This window comes from Diospyros lotus, chromosome 13 (assembly GCF_014633365.1).
Source record: "Diospyros lotus cultivar Yz01 chromosome 13, ASM1463336v1, whole genome shotgun sequence".
NCBI lineage: Eukaryota > Viridiplantae > Streptophyta > Magnoliopsida > Ericales > Ebenaceae > Diospyros > Diospyros lotus.
The window spans coordinates 400,669-424,968 of NC_068350.1; the positions used below are offsets into that span (position 1 = coordinate 400,669).

General features: G+C 38.5%; 1 protein-coding gene across 2 annotated transcripts in view; it reads left to right on the forward strand.

Annotated features, from left to right (window-relative positions):
- Window positions 1-24,300, forward strand: part of LOC127788609 (acetolactate synthase small subunit 2, chloroplastic) — a 47,817-nt gene that overhangs the window by 18,372 nt on the left and 5,145 nt on the right. For both annotated transcript variants that reach the window (XM_052317086.1, XM_052317087.1), the window contains exons 4-9: window positions 526-594; window positions 3,987-4,070; window positions 4,211-4,363; window positions 21,640-21,726; window positions 23,759-23,863; window positions 23,948-24,070. In XM_052317086.1, coding sequence (XP_052173046.1) covers window positions 526-594; window positions 3,987-4,070; window positions 4,211-4,363; window positions 21,640-21,726; window positions 23,759-23,863; window positions 23,948-24,070 — 621 coding nt within the window. The remainder of the gene's footprint in view (window positions 1-525; window positions 595-3,986; window positions 4,071-4,210; window positions 4,364-21,639; window positions 21,727-23,758; window positions 23,864-23,947; window positions 24,071-24,300) is intronic.

Below are 24,300 nucleotides of genomic sequence, written 5' to 3' on the forward strand. Positions count from 1 at the left end.
GAATCAAGTAAATGGTGGGAATTGCTACCCACTATTTCTGTTATTTATTGAGTGGACTTAAAAAGGCAACGTGTTCATGCAAGAGCTTGCAGCCAATTTGTAACTACATATTAAGACTACCAATTTAAGTAATATTAACCATAAATTTAATTGTGACTTACCAAAAAATAAATTTAATTGTGAATCCAAAATGAAAAGGAGGACAGTGTGCCCACCAGCATATTGGTGTTTCCATTCCCAGTGGTCAAACTTACTCTATTCATTATTCCAGTATCTGCATTGCCTGCATGCCATGAATCATAAGGTAGGGGTGATTGAGAGAGGGATTCCTCTATGTTTCCAGGCCTTTTTAGGCTCCTTAAATGAAATGAGAAACTATTTGCATCTCATTCTGAGTATCAGTAGAGGAGGCAGCAAACACATTTGATCATTTTGTAGTGAAATTGATCTGTTAAAGAAGGAACTGTTTAGGGAATTTCTTGTCATTCTCGTTTACTGATTTTTTTTTCTTGGTTTAATCTCCAGATCATGTGGCTGGTGGACGTCTTCCGAGCCAAAATCGTGGACATCTCTGAGCACTCACTAACTATTGAGGTGATCCCAGTGAAATTTTTTGAAATTTTTTTTTTTTTGGGTGAAAGTTAATGCAGCTCATGACCTGGATCTTCAAATTCCATTGTGTTGGTATCACTAAATTCCTAAAGTAGCTTTTGTCTTCATTAGCTTCTCTAATGAATGTCAGATGCAGATGTGCGTCTTCTCATTAAGCTACGTAGCTAGTATTCTCTGTGGCACAGTGATGAAAGTATCTTGTAAGGCTCTTTGAGACTAATGTAGGAATTAAAAAGAGATCAAGGGACCTTGTTAGAGGTTTTCTTGATGGTCCTGACCTTTGGACACTGCTTTAGGTATGTTGCTTATTTTTATTGTTTACAGAGAGGACTTGCTAACCATTGAGTTGATCATGGTAAAATATTCTGGATCCTTTTTGAAAAATTTAATGCAGCACATGACCTGGATCGTGAACTTCTGCTGTTTTAGTATTACTAAATCGCAGAAATCACATGTTATGAGTTGTATTGTTAGTGTCAGATGAAATTGTAGTTTCATCTACATGGAATCTTAGCCTTATCGTTATATGGTTAGCCCCTGGAATTTATGACTGTAAGCCATAGGGGTCTAAGGATCTTGTCAGCGGTTTTGCTGTATGGCCCCAATCCATGGTCTGACTAAAACGTTTTCTATTTCACCATTACTGCAACTGATCTTGAGGGAATTTAATGTTGCTTTTGACATGACATGAGAAAATTATGGCGCTTATCATTTATTTTGTTGGTTGTTTTCTGTCTCTGTCTCTCTCTCTGGTTGTGGAGGGGCCAACTGTATTGTTGCCGCAGTTGCACTATCTAATGGCTCCAAGCAATTGCGCAATTCTGTTGGAGTTTTATCACTATTTGTATTGTTCTAGGGTGGGGTGGGTTTCAGCCTTTAGGACTGTTCTTATTCTAAGCTAATCATGTTATAAGAGAGAATAACTGTTAATGGATGCTGCCTGTCTGAATATATGTGTTATGTTTGAAATGTTTGGAGATCATTGTCCAAATATATATCCATAGGATGTTAAGACTGCTGCTGTGCTGTCTCATCAAAATCACTATTTTTTTCTTCTGCGGTCCCCCTAGACCCTGGTAGTACACAAAGTTAATATTTTTGTGTATGCACCCACCGGGGGAGAGGGGGATGAGCAATGAATACCTGTAATCTGTGCAAATCATCACTGGAGGTCTGTTGGGCTTTTGAGCACTACCAAACAAAACACAAAAGTATGTACATAACTATGGGCATCACTTTGGAACTCTTGAAAGATTTGAGGAGAAAATTACTAGGAAAACATATTTGGTTGATCCTGTAATTTTGTCCAAGCTTGTCTATTTGTTATGTTCTTTTGGTATAACTCAGGTTCTACTCAGTTGTTGAAATTGCAAACACCTAGTTCTAATGTTTTTGGAGTTTTGGAAAGAATTATCTTAAACATTTTCTTTTCTTGAAACAGTGATGAATCATCGGATTCTTAAATTAAAATAGAATTCCTAATTAATGGAATTTGTTTTGTGAATGCATAAATGCATATAAGTGTGTACTTTGAGGAGCAATGAGGGAAAATGTTTGAAAACATTGGAACAAATTATTATCTGCATGATAGTTCATGATGATTATTCAGTAGTCCTATTTGAAACAACAGGATGTGGTGGTAGGAATAAGTTTTGATGATAAGAGGAAAGTGTGAGGAAAGGTGGATTCCCCTCAACATTCTACTTTTTTTTTTTTTTCTTTTTGAAAATATTGGAGCATGACCACCTTGAATGGCATATAACTCTTGATAGTTACATTTTCCATTTTCTCTAATAACCTGAGTAGCTGGAAACTTCTTAAGGAAGTGCATTTCTAGAGATTTGGTAGCAAAGGGGAACTACAAATGAGACTTCCACACAAAAGCCTAGAATTTCTTATAAATATCAAGCTTGACTGACCGTGAATGGCACATAACTCTTCATATCAACTTGTCAAGGAGCCTAAATCATTTAATACTCGAATGTGTTATTAAAATCCCCATTTCTCTAATATTTGGATTGGCCAGAAGTTCTAAAGGAGGTACATGGCCATTCTAAAGGAAGTTTTATTATTCGTTTCTTTAATATATATTAATATACCATCAATTTTCCAATCCCATGGTTTAAGAGTTTTGATTATTAGAATTCTGAGTAATCATTTTATTGTCTTTATTAGCAAGGAAAAACAAAAGGTTAAAATATTGCAGATAAATGCATAACTGAGAAAGATGTGTTCAAACCATTGACAATGAGGCAATGATGCAACACTTGGAATATGAAATCTCATAGCTGTTGAGTGAGATTCAGAAATCAATAGCAATTACATATTGTATCTTGAATAATGTTACCCATGCTTTGATTGATTTTTGCTTGTTTCGGAAAGTTTTGTGTGCTGTAATGTTTAGGAACTTGATAGGTATAATTACTTGTAACCATCAGTGAATCACATCCCTGCATTTGCCTGAGTAACCATTAAGATATGCAATCCCATATGAAAAATATGCAGCTATTTTGCCACGAAGCATATGAAAAGAAACAGGAAAGTTGAAGCAGGCAAATTTCAGGCTCCGTGGATTTATTTAGAAAACAAGTTGCTTGTCTGTTTAGAAGTGAAAATCTCTTTCTAGAAGCAATCATTATCCTCTTGTTTTAACCTTGTCCATATTATCTGACAGTCTTCTTATGGTTTTAGCTGGTGTGAGCTTTGCATGAATCGTCCTCACTTGAATTCAACACCTTCCCTTCTATAGCTATGGACTGATTTTGAGACAAACCCAGAACCCTGCCATATTTAGAAATTGTAGAATCCTTGAAAGATAGTCAGGAAACTCATGAGCGATTTGATTCTCCTGAAATTGTGCCAAATTGCTTTATCTGTAGTAGAGAATACTCTTAAAGTTCATCAGATAAAAAATTTGGATTCTTGCCGAATTATTAACATATGCAAGAGAAGTATATGTTGGTTGGACTGTTGGATGTTTTTTTGGAATACCAAGTCATAATGTAAAGCATGAATAAAATATCTAATGAAAATTAAGCATTTATTGTTTCTGAGAAAATAAATCCTCAAGTACATATGTAACATGTCAACTTCAAAAGAAAAGGGTTGCACCTAGGAAATTTTTAAGCGAACAATTTGGTAAAATTTTTCTATACCAGCTGATTGAAGCTATGCTGTCATTGGCGATCTTCATCTTTTTTAGGTGCTTTTGTATAATATTCAATGTGCTTCTTGTTTGCGTGATTGCTTATAGTCCTAGGACCCCAATGCCATACTTCAGGTGAAGGTTAAGGTTTCTAGGCATATTGCATTTGCAATTTCATGGAGAGCCTGACTGTTTCCTTACCCTTCATAATCTTTTACCTGGGATTCAGGTGACTGGAGACCCAGGGAAGATGGTTGCAGTGCAAAGAAATTTGATCAAGTTTGGAATTCGTGAAATTGCCAGAACTGGAAAGGTTGGTATTTCAACTAAAATACTTTGGCGAAACATTCTAGTCATTCTTTCTTCTTTTCTTTTTTTTTTTATTTCATGGCTTATCTAGATTGTCCATTCAAACCTGTATGCTTTTATCATTCTTAACTTTTGGACCTTTAGATTGCCTTGAGGAGAGAAAAGATGGGGGAGTCTGCTCCTTTTTGGCGATATTCGGCAGCTTCATATCCAGATCTTGAAGGAACAACACCAGTGGACATTTCTGTACAGAAGAGGAAGAGAACACTTGATGGAGATTCTGATACATCTGCTAGGGTATGCCTTCTTGTAAACTCATAACAGATTTTTTTGCTCGCTATACACTTTTGTTTCTTCTCTTCAGGCATAAGATAGCAACTAGCAGTAGCACATATTCAAATAAAATTATGAGTTTGAGAAATAAGCTGTCTGAATTTCCCTGTTAAACATATGCTTGTATTTGTTGATATTTAGGACTGATTACCGAAGCCAACCAAAGAGAATTCCCTTGCGAATTCAAAGCAACTCGCAGAAATAGAAAACCACACAGAACCAGCAACGAAAACAGAATTAGAAAAGATAAAACAAAACCAAAAGAGACAAGATATACCCTGGTTCGGAATGCCTTTAGGCAAACCTACATCCAGCAATCAACACCCACTTCAAACAGCCTTTATTAGGATAACAAAGATCAGTACACCAAGCTTCTAAACACTCATCTATCTCCCCGAGCATAAGCACACATTCTCCCAAGAAATACACAAGACTAAACTGCCTTTCTCTCTTTCTCAAGAACGGAACTGCTTACTCGAACATAGACAACCAGAAGCTCTCTCCTAATTGGTCACACGACTGCCTACCTCGCCCTCCTATATATAGAAAATGGCGAGATTCTCAAGGTAACTAACTACTTTGAGAAATTACAATTAGGCCCTCCAAATTACAAAGTAATTACACTTATATTTAAAAACCTAATTGATCTAAAAACTTCCAGCCGATAGACTTCAACATCACTGATCTTCTACCGCATCAAAACTCTAGGCAAACTTCAACAGTATTATTTTGATCACCATTTGAATTGTTTTTTTCTAATTAATGTAGGCAACTCATAATGCACTGCCCCTTGTACTCCAAAATATAAAGAATAGTTTGTTGATCATTTCTACCATTTTTCATCATAAATTACCAACACTTGATAAGATTTACCAATACAGGGGGTTATTTTTTGGGGAGGATATTGATTTTGCCTTCATAATTTCTCCTTTAATGTGTCCAAGTTAGTGGCTTCATGCACTACTGCTTTCCTATATGTAAATATTAGAAAATATATCAAGACTCTAATTCCTGGCCTAGTGCTTTATGGATTTTTTGTTTGATTGCCTTAGGAAACGTAAAATGTTTTCTTGGTTACTAGAAGAAGCTTACATTTTGTTCTCTGTTCCTGTTTACATGCTATAACATGATAGGTGGTGTTGTATCTCCTACCTGTAAACCTTATCTGAAGTTTTCTTAACATCTGTAGCTTTTACAAATAACAGATATAACAGGAATAAACAGAAAATGGACTGACCAGAGTTCTGACATCCTGAGGTGGTTCTGCATTAGTTCATAAAACTAGGATATGGATGGATTCCTTTTCTTTCTTTCTTTCCTTTTTGTTATCTAAATTGTGGGCCTGTGGTATGAATTCTGGCCATTAGCTATGCATAACTGTTGTAGATGTTGGTTACTCAGTTGTTTGTTAATTGATTGGCAGTTAGTGGCTGTTAATTAGTTAGTAGTTGTCTCTACTGATTTTAACAGATGAAAGTTAGTTGTAGTTATTGTCAACTCTCCGAGGAGAGACTTGAAGTTACCGTGAGTTTAGGAGAGAGAGAGAGAGAGAGAGAGAGAGAGAGAGAGAGAGAATTTGGAGGGAAAAGGAAAAGGGAGAGAGAAAGAATTGAATTTAAAGGGAAAGAGATTATCATTCAAATTGGATAACTCCCATCCTCCAATACATGGCCTTATATAGGCTCTTCCCACGGAATATGATCATAACTGTGAGCCTCCTCTTTAACTACTTACATGCAAGTGGCCATGTGGCTACTTTTATTACAAAAATTTCAATAATACCCTCAAGTCCTAACATTTCCCCACCCTTAGAAACAATTCTTGTCCCCAAGAATTTAGAGTAGCCCTGTAGCTCATGGGAATTGATCGAGTAACTCCGGCAAGTACTCCCATGTCGTGTAGTTGGGGTCTTTCTATGTCCATCTTACTAGCACCTGAGTCAATGGCACTGAGCCCTGATATAATACCCTTCTATCCAAAATAGCTTGGGGGTTCTACTACTCTTTCTTCCTCTTCATTCATTTGTGGTAGGTCGGGACTGATAGTAGCATGGGGCTCAATGGACTTCTTTAGGAGGGATACGTGGAACACCAGGTGCACGCTGACTCCTTTAGGTAATCTCAGTTTGTAGGCCACCTTCCCAACCTTTGACTCCACCTCATAGGACCCAAAGTACTTGGGGTTTAGTTTAGATGTTGGTATGGTTGTAAAAGGTTGTTGTAAGAACCTTTTCAACCTTAAGAAGACTCTATCCCCCACCTCAAAGGACCGATCACTCCTTTTTTGATCAGTGTGCTGCTTCATCCGATTTTGAACTATACTCTCCTTCTTGAGTATCCTTAGAACTTCCTACCTTTGCTAAAGATACTATTCCACTGTGGCCATGGTGGCTATGGCACTAGATAGGGTTGGAATCAGAGGGGGCTTGTACCCAAATACTGTTTCGAAAGGGCTCATGTTAATGGCACTGTGGTGGCTTGAATTGTACCACCACTGGGCTAAAGACAACCATTTATGCCAACTCTTAGGTTTAGTGTGACACATGCATCTCAAGTAGCCCTCCAAACATTGGTTGACTCTCTCAGTTTGGCATTTGTTTGTGGATGGTAGGCAGTAGACATGTGTAATCCCACTCCCAATCCTTAAAACAACTCCTGCCAGAAAGTACTCATAAAAATCTTGTCCCTATCAAAGACAATTGACTTTGGCATGCCATGGATCTTCACCACCAAGTCCATAAGCACCATTGCTATCTCCTGTGCAGTAAAGGGATGGGTTAGGCTGATGAAGTGTGCGAACTTGGTCAGCTTATCCACCACTACCATGACCACATTTTGCCCTTCTGATTTTGGCAACCCTTCAACAAAGTCCATAGATACTCCCTCCCATGCCTACTCTAGAATTTCTAGGGGTTGTAGAAGACCTGAGTAGGACACATTCTCATGTTTACACCTCTGACAGATTGAACATGATAAGACAAAGTTCACTACTTCTTTTTTCTGCCCTGGCCAAAAAAATAATTGTAAGCACCCCCGCCCGAATATCTCAACCACCCGAACTACCCGAACGGGAGCGCCTACGGAAGAGAAAAAGAATGAACACGAAAGACAAAAGCACCCTAGCATGCATACACAAGAATTAAAACAACGGAAGCGAAAGCTATATACATGCATGCACTACGGGAACACCGCAAGTACAGCAATCACAAGATCAATAAATAAAAACAGACTCCTATGCCAATATATCCGAGACTCGAGGAATGACTTGGCACAATAAAAATAATAGAGTAAATCCTACTCAACCATCAGAGTTGACAGGGATTGACGGGACTGCCTGTATACCATACCGACTTTGCCGCTAAGAGATGACTCCCTTGCCATGGCCTACGCTGCCATTACCTGGAATGATGGAAAACAAGGTGAGTCAAGAGACTCAGCAAGCATAAGAAAAGAAAGGCTGAAGGTTGTATGAATCCAATAAACTCTCTCTCAGAATAAACCCCCATGTACACACAAGTCATGAGATGCTACAACACAATAGCATAGCATAATAAAAGCATATACCGGTCCTTGGGGCCCACATGAGATACATGGCACCCAAGTCCATACCAATCTGCCGCTGCCTTGAAAGGCAACATGTATCTTCAACAAACCTGCGCGCGCTGTCCCGGGTCGGTACTCCTGTCACCCGTCCATGTCGGTACTCCCGACAGCCGAGCCATAGGCTCCCTCAGAATGGTACTCCCGTTCGAGAACTAAATACTACCAGTAACCATGCAATGCACATAACAATGCAATGGCGTAGTGAGTATCAACGTGATACACTGGCGCCCATACATCTAGACATCAGGCCATACTCCGTCCACATAGTAAACCACACGCGATGCATATGCCCGTGGTGGATGCAACCTGACCAAGCTAGCATGTGGTGTCCAAGCATACTCAATAAATGAATATCCCAACATGCAACCCGTACCCATGTGCATATCAAATCATGAACAATAATATAATAAATCTAAACGTGCAGTAAATCACATACCGGCAGAGCTAGTCGGCAGTGCCCGGCACCGGTTAACGGCCAGTGACTAGGAGTGTCCACCCGACGGTCCACTTCAGGGTCGCACAATAGTCTACCCCAATGTCACCAACAACCGACCCCTGCCCTACTGCTCGATAGCTCTAACCGAACCATAAATAAATCCAAGAAAAACAATAAATAAACCCGCACGTCTAGGAACCTAGTTCTCAGGCTAGTTCAGCATCATTCCCAAAAGGAGTGGGGGCGGTACAAACCCCCATAGGCTCACAACGAATAAAATTCTAGAAGTCTCGGATTTAATTTAAATTAAAATAAATGAATAATGATTCAATAATTAATGCTAGGTGCCGAATTAGAGTAAGGGAGAGGATAAAATACAGGAAATCATGGGGTCTTTCACGGGAACTAAAGATCATGAGGAGAGGGTTAGGAGCTTGCCTTTACATGGCCGTTTCTTGCATTTCTTGTACTCCTACTGTGAAGTAAAACATTTAATAGCGATTAATAAAACCCTGGCTCGCATTAATTAAATCTAACCGTGTAATATAAATAATTTAATCGTTTAAAATCCCACGTAGGCGCACTGCAAATAAAATCCCAATAAATCTCATATTTATTTTAAATTAAATCATGCCCAAAAACATTCTTAATTCATATAATTAATACGCAAAACCGAACCGAATTAAGGGAAGACAAGGGGTTCACCAAATGGAAAGAGATCGCAAAGGTAGAAGGAGCTTGCCTTGTTTAAGCTGATTACAACGTTCCCACGCTTGAACACCACCAAATTAATACACGCTGTAAATTAATATACACTCCCAAAGTTAACAAAATTGGACTCAAAATGAAATTTCAACCGTAGAGAATGTTTAATACAAAATTATTTACTTACCTGGCTAATTAAACCGCATTTAAACCTCGATTAATCTTGAAATTTCTCCAAAAAAATTAGCCCCAACGCGTTGTTCTTCTTCTCCATTTTCTTCCTCTGATTCTGCTTCAAATTCGACCAAAATTGGCCTTAAAAGAAGCAAAACAGTGGGCGTGAGAGAGGCAGCCGCTGGGCGCGCCAGCGCGCGCCACGTGGCCGCGCAAGGGGCCAGCACTGGCACCCCAAAACGGCGCCGTTTTGGGCCGCCTCTGCTGCCCAAAATTTAATTTCTTCTTCCCCCCCAGCCGCGCGCACCCCAGGCCTCGATCCCGCACCTCACGCCAGCGCTCGCATGCACGCGATCGCTGGGCTGGCCACTTCCTTTGCTCTTTATACGCGGCCAATTAATTTTATAGTAAATCACAACCACTTCTGCAAATCACATTTTAACCCCACACAATAACGTTTAATTACACATGCACCCAAAATTCCATTTCCACTTATTTCACTTACACCCTAAAACTTTCAAAAAATCCACCAATTTAATTTATTTTACTATTTCCTTAATTACTCCCAATTAACTCAATTATTTTCTCAAAATAACATAAATAAATATTTTTCTTAAATCTCCAAATACCCAAATAAATTAATATTTCCTTTAAACCCACAAATACAATAATTAATAATTATCAACCATAAATTTCTTATTTTTTTTCAAAATCACATAAATACATACTTCCTCTTAAATTCCCAAATATTCATTGATGTCCTCAAACACCAGTTAGAATAATTATTATTTATTTTCAAATTTTGGGATATTACAATAATTGTCTCACTTTGTGGAGGTTGCCCTGATGCCCAAATGGCCTCCCATTGGTGATTCATATAAGTTAGTTAGTATCCTTTTCCTTAATGCTTCATCATCACCCACCACCACTCTTTCTTTGAACCGCATTAGCCCATTAGTAAGTGTCAGCAGCTAGGGTTTCCCTAAGTAACAAGAAACAGCAGCAAGAGTAATGAGTCTGTATTGGAAAAGATGGCAGCTGATATGGAATGATTCAATAATTGATTGGTGATTGATTAATTGATGATTGATTGGTGATTGATTGATTGATGATTCAATCATTGATTGGTGATTGATTAATTGATGATTGATTATATATGTTTCCTAGATTGATTGACTATATATATTATTTCCTAAAAGTAAAATTGTATCTTCTAGATTAGATTATGTTTTCTATCTTGGTTGTATCCTAAATTGTATAGATTCTAGGATTCTTTCCTAAAGTTAGTTATTTCCTATTTTTGTAAAGAATATTGTATAAATCAAGCTTTTCTAGTGAATAAAAAAAGTGAGATAGTAAGGTTATTTTTTTCCAAAACTTGACATGGTATTAGAGCCCTAGGGATTGTTTTTGTTTTACAATTCTCTGGGATCTACAAAGCCTATCCTTACCAGTCTTCCCATCTTTCGTTTGTCATCTGAATCTTGGCCAGGAGATGTCTTTCGTCCAAGAACCTACATCAGATACAGCCAATTCCTGCCATACCTCAGAAGTTCCAATTGCTGGAACTCAAAATGGGACCTTAGGAGGAGAATTGCAGTCTCTCCAGGCAGCCTATCGTTTGAACGGGAAAACCTACCTAAAGTGGTCATAGTTGATCTGGACCTTTCTTAAAAGGAAGGGGAAGCTTAGCCACTTGTTAGGAACGGGCCCAAAAGAAGGTGATTTAGCGTTCGCAGCATAGGACGAGGAAGATTCCTTGGTAATGTCCTGGCTTTGGAATTCCATGGTTCCAGAGATCAGTGACACTGTCATGTTTTTGACCACAGCCAAGGATATTTGGGAGGCCATAAAGTTGACATGTTCCAAGGTTAAAGATGCAGCCCAAATCTATGAAATACGGGCAAGGGTGGCAGCAACCAAACAAGGCTCGAAGACCATCACGGAGTATGCAAATATGTTGCAAACTCTATGGCAAGAGCTAGATCACTACCAATGTTTGAAGATGAAATGTAGTGAGGATGCTGCACTCCATAAGAGATTTGTTGAAAATGAGCGGATATATGACTTATTGGCCGGCCTCAACAGTGAATTTGATGCGGTCAGAGTGCAGATTCTTGGCAAAGAGGATTTACCTTCCTTGAATGAGGTAATCTCCTTAATAAGAGCAGAAGAAGGGAGAAGGGGTGTGATGCTAGAAGCTATCTCCAGTGAGAGTTCTGCCCTAGTGTCTTTAAAAACTCATAATCAAAACAAAGGCCCTAGGGATGAAAAGAAACCAGTGGATAGGGATTCTTTATGGTGTACCTTTTGTAAAAAACCTATGCACACCATAGAGAAGTGTTGGAAGCTCCATGGAAAGCCATCTAGAGGGGGACCACCAAGGAGTCAAGTGCATATAGTAGTAGCCAACAGTCAGCAACAACTGGAACCGAGAGGATTGGAGCATGGGGGACAGTCTCTTGAACTCAACAAGGCAGAAATTGAAAAACTAAAAAATTTTCTAGGATCTCTAGATAAAAAGGCAGAAAAAGGTAGCTCTCTTGCTCTCACAGGTATTGCTTCCTACACTTTTTCCCTACATGCTTCAGAAACTTTACACCAACATTGTTGGATCCTAGACTCGGGTGCTTTAGACCACATGACATCCCATCCACAATTGTTTACTTCCTATAATCCTCGTCCTAGCTTTAGAAAAATTACAATGGCAGATGGCTCACTCATTATCGTTGCTGGTCAAGGAGATATTCTTCTCAATGATCACCTAACCCTCAAGAATGTCCTTCATGTCCCCAAATTATTTGCTAATCTTATATCTGTTCAAAAACTTATTGAGGATACTAATTGCAGTGTATATTTTTATTCCAATGTCTATGAGATACAGGAACAGGGCAAGAAGAGGATGATTGGGCTTGCTAGGGCTAAAGAGGGGCTTTATTACCTCGAGGAATCAGTAGGGCCGGACAAGGAGTCTCTTCCTCTTATGTCATGCCTAGCTCAATCCAACGAGGATGAGATGTGGTTACAGCATTATAAAATGGGTCATCCTTCCTTTCTTACTCTCAAATTAATGTTTCCTAATTTAGCTAAAAGTCTGGATTTTAGTCACTTTCATTGTGCTGATTGTGAACTTGCCAAACATGAAAGGGTTTCTTTCCCTCTTTCTAATAAAAGGACTGATTTCCCCTTCTCTTTAATCCATAGTGATATTTGGGGTCCATCAAGTGTTCCCAATATTTCTGGGACAAGATGGTTTGTCTTATTTGTTGATGATTGTATTAGAGTGGTGTGGTTATATTTGTTGAAAGCCAAGTCAGAAGTAAGCCATGTTTTCCCCAATTTTTACAACATGGTTAAGACTCAGTTTGGGGTAAATATAAAGCGGTTTAGATCTGATAATGCTAAAGATTTCTTCAATCACACTCTATCTGCTTTCTTTCAACAAAAAGGTATTATTCATGAGTCTTCTTGTCCTTACACCTCTCAACAAAATGAGGTAATCGAGAGGAAAAATGGTCATCTTCTAGCTGTTATTCGAGCACTTCTTTTTCACCATAATGTCCCTCATCATTATTGGGGAGAAGCAGCCCTAACTGCCACCAATCTTATCAACAGATTGCCATCTAAAACCCTAGAATCTCAAAGTCCTATTCAACTATTGATGAGTCATTTTCTTGACTTCCATGTGACTAGTAATTGGCAGCCCAAGATATTCGGGTGCACGGCCTATGTTCATATTCCAATAGCCAATAGAGGGAAACTAGATCCTCGTGCCTTAAAATGTGTAGTTATTGGATATTCATCTACACAAAAAGGCTATCGATGCTATCATCCTCCTTCAAAGAAATATTTTGTATCTGTTGATGTTACCTTTGCTGAAAATGAGTCGTACTTCAGATCATCAACTTTTTTAGAACAAAATCAGACCTTGATTAATAGGGATTCCTCTTTTCTTCTTGACCCTAATCTGCTATCCTTGAACCCATCTCCTAAACAGAAAGACTCGAAAAACATGACACCTGAGAAAGTTTCACCTTCTACTCCTCGGCCTATACAGGTATACTCAAGGAGGAATAAAACCGAATCTAGTCCTATGCAAGCTCCTGCATCCTCTACAAGTCCTAGTTCTACGGTCTCTACAAACAGGAATAACACTGACAATCCTGCCATTTCAGAGTCATCACCAGGTATTCCCGCAACCAATTCTCTTGATATGACTCATATGAGCTGTACAAAATCTGCTGAAGCTATTGTCCAACCAGATAACTACGACCTTGATTGGCCCATTGCTCTAAGAAAAGGGAAAAGAACTTGTACCGAGCATCCATTACACCTATTTCTTTCCTTTTCTAAGTTGTCTCCTACCCATAAAGCCTTTCTTACCAGCCTACATACCATCCCTATTCCAAAAAGTTTTTCTGAAGCTATAGGGAATAAGAATTGGAAGGATGCCATGGAAGCTGAGATGACAGCCTTGAAAAAAAATCAGACCTGGGAAGTGGTAAAATTGCCTAAAGGAAAACATCCAATGGGTTGTAAATGGGTCTATACTGTGAAATATAAGTCTGATGGATCTCTAGATCAGTACAAAGCAAGATTGGTTGCCAAGGGATATACACAAGTGTATGGGGTAGACTATTTGGACACTTTTGCACCAGTGGCTAAACTAAATACAGTTAGAGTCCTTTCGTTAGCTGCTAATCTAGGTTGGCCATTGCATCAGTTTGACGTGAAAAATGCATTTTTACATGGTAACCTAGAGGAGGAAGTATATATGGAAATACCATCAGGTTATGAAATAGCCACACAAGGGCCGGTTGTATGCAAACTAAAAAAAGCCCTATATGGACTGAAATAGTCCCCATGGGCTTGGTTTTGGAGATTCACGAGTGTTATGCTTGGCATGGGGTATAGACAAAGCCAAGGAGACCATACTTTTTTTATTCAACATTCGGCCACATGGGGAGTAACTGTGTTAATTGTGTATGTAGATGATATTGTTGTTACCGGCAATGACAAAAAAGGGATGACTCAATTAAAGGAGTGCTTGTTAAAGGAGTTTGAAATCAAAGATTTGGGGAGATTAAAATATTTCTTGGGAATAGAGGTGGCTCATTCTAAAGAGGGCATATTCATATCTCAGCAAAAATATGTGATAGACCTTTTAAAGGAGACCGGATTGCTAGGCTGCAAAGCAAGTGACACACCCATTGACCCAAATCATAAGTTAGGAGAAGCTCTAGAAGGAGATAAGGTTGACAAAGGAGTTTACCGAGGGCTGGTTGGAAAGCTAATATATTTGGCCCATACTCGGCCAGATATAGCCTATGCTGTGGGGGTGGTTAGTCAATTCATGCATAACCCAAGGGAAGTCCATCTTAAAGCTGTGTATCGAATACTCCACTATCTAAAAGGAGCACTTGGAAGAGGCATTTTGTTTAAAAAATGAGAAGTTATGACCCTTGAGGCCTACACAGATTCAGACTATGCAGGCTCTGTTATAGATAAAAGATCTACTTCCGGATATTGTACTATGTTAGGAGGCAATTTGGTAACGTGGAGGAGCAAAAAACAAAATGTGGTGGCTAGGTCAAGTGCTGAGGCAGAATTTCGTTCCATGGCTCTAGGTATGTGTGAATTATTGTGGCTAAAAATTCTTTTAAATGATCTCAAGATTGAGTGGACTACGCCTATGAAGCTCTACTGTGACAACAAATCGGCAATCAGTATCGCTCATAATCCTGTTCAACATGATAGGACAAAGCACATTGAAGTAGATAGGCACATTATCAAGGAGAAATTGGATAGTGGGCTGATATGCACACCATACATCTCATCACAAGATCAGTTAGCAAACATGCTAACTAAAGGCCTGCCGGCACCATTGTTTAACAGGATGATAAGCAAAATTGGGATGCAAGATATACACGCTCAATCTTGAGGGGGAGTGTCAGCAGCTAGGGTTTCCCTAAGTAACAAGAAACAGCAGCAAGCGTAATGTTTCTGTATTGGGAAAGATGGCAGCTGATATGGAATGATTCAATCATTGATTGGTGATTGATTAATTGATGATTGATTGATTGATGATTCAATCATTGATTGGTGATTGATTAATTGATGATCGATTGGTGATTGATTGATTGGTGATTGATTATATATGTTTCCTAGATTGATTGACTGTATATATTATTTCCTAAAAGTAAAATTGTATCTTCTAGATTAGATTATGTTTCCTATCTTGGTTGTATCCTAAATTGTATAGATCCTAGGATTCTTTCCTAAAGTTAGTTGTTTCCTATTTTTGTAAAAAAGCTTGTATAAATCAAGCTTTTCTAGTGAATAAAAAAAGTGAGATAGTAAGGTTATTTTTTTCCAAAACTTGACAGTAAGGGTGTACCTTGAGGGTCTTGATGACTGCACTGCCAAACTTGCCATTAGGTCTCTGATCCATGGTGTCTGCTCATAGCTTCCAGCCACTTCTTTCATCCACTCTGGAATTATCGCCGACATTGCTTGGCATTGTCCAACCTCTTCCTTCCTCGATAAAGCATTTGCCACTATATTTTCCTTTCCTCTTCAATACTCAATGGAGTAGTCTAGCCCCATCAGCTTTGAGACCCCTTCCCTTTGTAGTTGAGTGTGCAATTTTTGCTGGGATAAAAATTGCAGACTCTTGTGGTCGGTTTTAATTATAAAAGGGCTGGCCTCAAGGTAGTGTCTCCATTTCTCAATAGCCCCTAATATTGCCAGTAACTCCTTATCATACTCACTCAAACCCAAATGCCTGGGAACTAGTGCCTGACTAATGTAAGCTAGGGGCCTACCTTCCTGCATTAACACAACCCCTATTCCTTTGTCACTTGCGTTTGTCTCCACCACAAAGTTCTTGGAGAAATCTGGAAGGGTTAGCACAAGGGCCTCCATCATGGCTTGTTTGAGGGTCAGAAAGGAAGCCTTTGCTTGAGAGTTCCACTGAAAACTGTCTTTCTTGAGGAGCTCTGTAAGGGGCTTGCTAATGAGCCCATAATTTTGCACAAACTACTTGTAATAACCAATCAAACCCAGGAACCCCCTTACTGACTGTGGTCTAAGCCACTCAACCATAGCTGCAATCTTTTGAGGGTCAGTCCTCACCCCCTTCCTTGAAATAATGTGGCCTAAGTACTCCACCTCTTTTTGAGCAAATATACACTTGGATAGATTAACATACAGTTTGTTAGAATTCAAGACCTCAAATGTCATTCTTAGGTGGGTTAAATGTTGGTCAAAGTCTTGGCTATATATAAGGATATCATCAAAGAAAACTATGATGAATTTCCTTAGGTAAGATTGAAATACTGTCACAGCCCAAGGGCTGGTATGTAATTAGAAGGGTATAGCAGGGTATAAAGGAGGCTGGTATAACTGTAATAAACCACTTAGAGATTCTAGAGAGTTAGTTAGAGGAAGTCTCTAGTGTAACCAACTCCTATAAATAAGAAGTTGCTCATGAGGATGGGTATATGTGAAGATTAATCCACAAGTCCTTTCCCTCCTAATTCAATCTCAATTCTCTCTCTCTCTATCTCGTTCTCTCCCTCTCTCTTATTTCCCTTCTTCTCGCCACTTCTTCCCCTAAATTCTGGAAGTAACTCCCGGTCAGATCCTTAGATCTGACAAATACTTGGTTCATCAAGGCTTGAAAGGTAGCTAGGGCATTGGTGAGTTTGAAAGGCATCACCATAAATTCGTATAGTCCTTGATGAGTACAAAAGGTTATCTTATGTATATCAGGGGGTGACATCCGGATTTGATGATATCCAGATCTTAGGTTCAATTTAGAAAATATTTTGGCCCTATGTAACTCATCTAAAAGGTCATCAATGAGGGGTATAGGGAATTTGTTTTTGATGGTATTGGAGTTGAGTTGTTAGTAGTCAACACATAACCTCCATGTCCTATCCTTCTTTTTCACAAGTAAGACGGGGGATGTAAAGGGGCTTTGGCTAGGGCGTATGATGGTTGAAGAGAGCATGCTAGCCACTTGTTTTTCAATCTCCGCTTTTTGTATGGGAGAGTATTTATAGGCTCTCAAGTTCACTAGTTTAGAGTGAGGTTTAACGAATATCGAATGGTCTAAGGTTCTTTGGGGTGGTAAGGAGTGAGGTTCAACAAAGAGATCCTTGTTGGTCCCTTAGGGTATGGCCACTCAAGAGGGGGGGTGGGGGGTGAATTGCTTGATTAAATTTTTTTTCAATTTTAATAAATATTATTGATTAAAGATTTTATTGGAAAATACATTTGATAAATCTAATAAATTATGTTTAAGATTAATAATAAATGTAAGCCACAAGATATAAGAAAAATAAATAATATGAAGTACAACACAATTTATAGTGGTTCGGTGTTTCCACGCATACCTAATCCACTCTCTCAAGATCTAACTACCCTTGAAGTTTCACTAAATCAAAATCATCAAGGTTTCCATACTAGCTCACATTGGAAACTAGATACACACTTAGATTACAATAGATTCTAGGCAACCATTACACCAAAGTTTTCTCCCTACCTTACCTTGAAAACTAGATTCACCTAGATTTTAACAGATTTAGGAAATCTATACAATCCTCAATAATAATTTAAATGTTTACAAATAATTTGTTCACACTTGGACACAAATAAACAATTAAGAACAAATTATACAAGGCAATAATATTTAAATAAATAAATAAATTTGTAACGTCAAATTGAGAAGTTTAGATTTGTCGTAGAAAATTTGAAGAATTTTTCTTCTCTTGCCTTGTAGCTCTTCGGTGGATGTACAATAATGCTTCGACAGCCTTGGATTGCTTGGATGTTTTGCTTGAGAGCGTTTGAGAGCTTTTGGGTGCTTTGGATATGCAATGGAAGTACTTGGATGCTCAAAAAATGAGTTTGAAGGGTATTTATAGGCATTTTAGCCACTTTTCTAACGGTAAAAAATTTGACCATTATTGTAGAAAAAGTTTAGTATAACTTAAATTTAATATATGTACTTAAATAACAAAGAGGCTTGTAGATCAACTGGCAAAAGAAAGCTGTAGCTAGCTTGAGGTTATGGGATCAAACCATGGGGGGCACACCTAGTTTGTTATATTCTTTTTTTGATACATAAGGTAGAAAAATATTTTATAAATTAATTTAAAATATGTTTAAAAAATATTTTAAATAATGCATAAAAATATATTAAAAAATATTTTTAATAGAAAATAATATTTTTAATAATGCATATGTTTTGAAAATATTTTATAAATTAATCTAAAAAATATTTTTAACAAGAAATAATATTTTTGGTAATACATATGCTATGAAAAAAATATTTTATAAATTAATAAAAAATAATTTGGTGCTGCAATTAATATATTTAAGAAAAATACTCTTTTAGTTAATCACCAAAAATACTATAATTTGTATATTAAAAATTCTCTTTTTGTTAATTATCAAAACTTAATTAATATGAGTAAGTTGGCTCAACAATCCTAAAATTCCTTTAACAGTAAAGTTAAGCCATTCAGAAGTGGTACCTGAGTGGTGGATTGGAGTAGTACCCAGCTTCCTTTCCATAGAAAATTATTTTATGTATCCCTGCCCTCTGGTTCATGCTCCTCCAATGCGTGGATTGAATACAATTGGGCTATCTAACCTCTTTTACTCTTCATCCATCTCTGTAGTTTCTCTCCCCTTATCCATTTGCATTCTCCTTGCTCCATGGTCTCTTCCAAAATGAGCTTAGAATTTCCCCTTTCCATTGTGACTTCCAGTTTGTTGAAGTCAAAGGTGAGAGGACTAACAGTCTTCATCCAATCTACACCCAACACTATGTCACAACCACCTAATTCCAGCACCCTCAAGTCAGCTTGGAATGCATGTCCTTACATCTCCCAACAAAACCCTTAACACCTTTTGTGGCTATACATCTTACTCCCATTAGCCACCGTCACTGAGAGGGGAGTTGTAGCTGTTAATCTATACTTCAATTCCATGGAAATGGCTTCATTTAAGAAACTATGGGTGCTGTCACTGTCGATCAATACTAACCTCTTTTGTCCCACCTACCCCTGCACCTTTATGATTTGACCAGTAGGCCCACCTTTCAAAGCATGGAAGGAAATTTCTCCTCCCTCATGCTCTGTTTCTTCTTCCCTCACTAGTCCAATTGCCTCTTGAGTCACCTCATCCTCCTCCTCCTCTAGACCGTTTACATTAGGCTCCTCCTCCCCTTCCATGTTAAGGAGTTGCCTCCTGCACTAGTGCCCGGCATGATACTTCTCACCACATTTAAAACACAGTCCCATAAGTTGCCTATGCTCCATGGTTGTAGCACGGGAAGGCAAAGAGTTAACCTTAGGACCCCCAAAAGGCCCTCCCAATAATAACGATATGTTATTCCCTCCTGCAGAGTAATTAGGAGTTGGCATTGACCTAGCAACCACCCTATTCCTCTTGAATATCGCCTCCAGTGTCAATTCTTGCAACTTGGCCTTTTCTGCCGCTTGTCTAACCGTTGTTGGCATCATTATTTTTACCATGGACCTCAACTCATCCTTGAGACCACTAATGAAGCTGGATACGAAGTACTGATTGGTGAGAGTTGGTTGAGCACTCCACATCAAAGCTCCTAACTCTTCAAACTTCTCCTGATATTCGGCCATCAACCCTTCCTGTTTGAGTTTATTAAACTTCTCTATCACATCCACCATATTTCATTCCTCGAAGCGTATACACATTTCTTCCGCAAAATCAATCCATCTAGCCTCCATTCCCCTTGATCTATACCACCCTTGAAACCAAGCATCCGCCATATCATTTAGATAGGTTGTGGCCAGATTGATCCGTTGATTTTCAGGGATTTGATAGAACTGAAAGAACCTCTCACACCTCCGGATCCATCACCTAGGCTTGGATCCTTCGAATAGAGGAATCTCCAACCTCGGCATAGAGCCTTGGTGAGAACGAGGGGAATTGAATTCTCTTACTAGTTCTTTAGTGTCCTCGTACAATGAATTTCCCATTTCTGCGACTCCTTGGGGTTGGGGAAGAATTCTCGCGCCCGCCATGCCAGCTTTCGAAACTGACTGGGGAGGAAATTTTGACGACCATCGGAATTGAGGGAGAGTGGACAGCATGCTGACCACACTGCCTATCCACTGCCCGAACTGATCTAATATCTTCCTTTGCTTCGCCAATTCCCCTTGAACTCCTTCTTGGGATGACGCCATCTCCTTCCTTAATTCATCGCAGATCACCCTGGTCTCTTCCTGGCTCTACGCTATCGCTTCCTGCGTTTGAGTCATCCCGAACTCCATTGCTTCTAGGTGATTTTCCAGTTGTTTCAATCGAGTTTCTTCTGCCATCTCTATCTCTGTTCACTTCACCTCAATCCTACCAATTGAACTGACTCTCGCGCTCAGAATCACAACCGAGGATGACTGGCTCTGATACCAATTGTCAAGTCTCCGAGGAGAGACTTGAAGTTACCGTGAGTTTAGAAGACGAGAGAGAGAGAGAGAGAGATAATTGAATTTAGAGGGAAAGAGATTATCATTCAAACCAGACAACTCCCATCCTCCAATACATGGCCTTATGTAGGCTCTTCCCATGGAATATGATCATAACCATGAGGCTACTTTTATTACAAAAATTTCAATAATACCCTTGGGTCCTAACAGTTATGTTAATTGGTAGCTAGAGATAGATGGAGAGTTGATTGGAGAGTTCTCTCCAAAGGAGAGCTCTTCTCTTCTTTGAAAGAGCTGTTGTATTGTTTGTGGAATAACAAGAATCAGATTTTAGTTTCTTACCTTCTTTCTCTCGAAGCTCTCATAGCATTATGCTTAAAATTTATATTAATTAGACTCCAGTTCTAGTTCCCCCAAGTATATCCAGATCCTCCCATCTTTGCTTTTCTTAGTGTCCCTGGTATAATACTGATAAAGACATACATGGACGAAGCAAATTGATTAACCACCCCAGCAACCAAGTTTAGCACTCCACCTTTGACAGTATGCTCCACTGATACTAGCACTATGACTATCTACAAAAGTAGTAATCCATTTTTTATTTTTCCTGGGCTTTACCATAATATTGGTGTTGGATAATTTGATGTTAAACTGTGAATGTTTTGCTGTTTGTTGATGAACTTCTGGTCACTAGCTCCTATCTTACTAGAGGACTCATGAGAGTTTTTTGGCCCATGGCTATTTGATATCACTAACTTCATGGGTAATTTATATTTTTTCTTTATTCATTTTGCATATCTTGGTTTATTGATTGGGTCTTTGATACATTTGTCTTCTTTCATGAAGGGTGACGTCTATCCTGTGGAACCAATTGATGACTTCCCTGTAAATAAAGTTCTTGATGCTCACTGGGGTGTTCTCAATGATGATGATGTAAGAATTCTTTTTTCTATTTATTCATGATCCTATTTATTTCTTCTTTATTTTGAAATGTTGTTGAGATATCCAATCTAATTAGTCAAAAGCAGGGTGCTACCATCAGCAACAGGTGGTGGACCCATGGTGCGGACAAACACTCATCTTATGTTAGGTTATGTAAGCATGCTGCTGTGGCATCACCAGCAGCACAGCTTTCAGCTGATTGTAGCATTCTTCTTACCTAAAATTGAAGATTTAATAGACAATTTGTTTTGTTATCTCATGTATTTGTTGAGTAGTTAAATAAACTTTCTTCTCTCTTTCTCTGGGGCTTTTGGGATAAAAAAAGGTATGGGGCCGTCCATGTCTAGCATCCATCTTTTCTGCTTGAATTTTGGAAATTCATCACAGTAGCACATTTCATGATAATTGCTGTGTTTAACTTCTGGATGTCCATCAAACTTCCAATATCTAGTTTGTATGCTTCCTGCCCCCCCCCCAAAAAAAAGGGTAATTTATGATTCATTTTGATTATGAAGCTTCCAGGTTACCTCATCCTTTGGTGAAACAGTGGGATACCCTTGAACATTATTAACCCAGATGCCGATCATTTTACTTAAAGCAGCTTTGTTGCCACATGATAAGGTTAGGCTGTATATGACATAGTTGGGATGTTATGAACTAACTATAGATTTTGGAAATTTCTTTTAGTGATTAATTACAAAGGAAATTAAGGAACTTAATGTTACAAAAAATACAACTTAAAAGTTATATTTCCTGAATGACTATCAGGATGATAAACTGTATAAAATGCAGTGATGTGAAAATGACTAAGCACATAAAATATGTGCTGAAAGCAAGAATGGTCAATATATATGTAATTTTCAGGTGCACGGCCTTTTCTTTTGTTTCTTTCCCAAGGACTTATTTTTAATTGTGTTTTTCTTCCAACAAATCTAGTCAGTTACATTTGCAATTGGTGTCTGGACATTCTTCTTTTAGATGAAAATGCCGATTGTAAAAGCAAGGAATTTTGTTGGATCATAATTTTATTTTTTTTTGCATTGGAACTGAGGTTTCTATTCTCTTGGTCAAATAATCTGGCAGCAAGTAGTCTCTTTTGGGTAATTTGTCAGGGTGTGTGCCTTTGCTAGAATGAATTTAGGTCCTAGCATTTATTAGGATGTCTTGTTGATGAAGGCATTAGCAATTGTTGCTTGCAGTCTGTTCCTCTTTTGTTTAATGTGCCATGCTTAGAAAATGCAAGTTGCTCTGGATGACAATAATAATTGTGTTAATTATAATAATACTTAATAGTTATTGCCAACATCAAATCATTGTCCCCTTGCCCCCCCACCCCTCTAACGTGTAATGGCTTTGCTTGAGAAGTGTATTTGTGCCTATCTATTAATGAGACGTATAGAACTCAATTTGTTCAATTATTTAAATGCAGTCTTTTCAATCATTTTTGTAGTTTATAACTTTTTGATCCATTCCCCTTAATTCTCTGGAAATATGTTCACTTTCATGAGCTGTAGGCAAAATGACAGATGAACCTTTGTTTCTTGTTACCATGTGTAACAAAATTGGAAACAAGGATAATACCCTTTAAAAAACGGGCTGAATGCTTGGCCCTGCTGTTTTGTCCATGCCATACAATGGCACCAGCCCACATAACCAAAAAAAGGGAAGGAGTTACAAGCCAAACTACATGATCCGTACTTTGTTAACAGCACCCGAGAAGTTAGTTAAATAAATAAGGCAGCCTTCGGAAGGGAGCATCTTTTTTGGAGGGTGCATAACTATGTGGACAAGGCCTCTCACTCCTACCCCAAAAAATTTGTGCAGTGTCCAAATTGAGAGAGATTTTAATTTGATCCAAAACAAAAGTGACCCCTGTGGTGCCAACATTAAACTTGAGTAATTAGTAGCGATAATTCTGTTGGGAATTGATTCCTGAATACCACTGGCTTGTTCCTTCCTGAAAAAAAGGAGTTATTTTTTCAAGTAGTCACCTGAATATTTGTGCATGGTTTAATACTTCCAGACAACTGGGCTTCGTTCACACACCTTATCCATGCTTGTAACTGATTCCCCTGGGGTTCTTAACCTGGTAACTGGAGTTTTTTCTAGAAGGGGCTATAATATTCAGGTTTGTTTCTTCTTATACTTTTTCTTCTTTGGTCTTCATTTTTATCCTTTATTTGTGGATGATGGATTCATTTTTCCCCTTCAGAGTTTGGCTGTTGGCCATGCTGAAGTTGAGGGGCTTTCTCGTATTACAACTGTTGTTCCTGGCACAGATGAATCTATTAACAAGTTGGTGCAGCAACTGAACAAACTGGTAGTTCTTCATGAGGTAAAATTATCCCTCTCAAAGATGCAACATATTAATTGAGTAAATAGCATAATTGGGATTGCATTTCTTTTTTTTTTTCCTGTGGAAAATGGAGTTTTTTTACCATTGTTTATTGTGTCTCTTGGTAACTTTGGGTTTTATATCTTAGTGCATCCATGTGAATTCCAGTAGTTATTGCTTTTGGTAAATGGGGCGAGATATGTTCGCCATTTTCAGTTGGCCAAGTTATG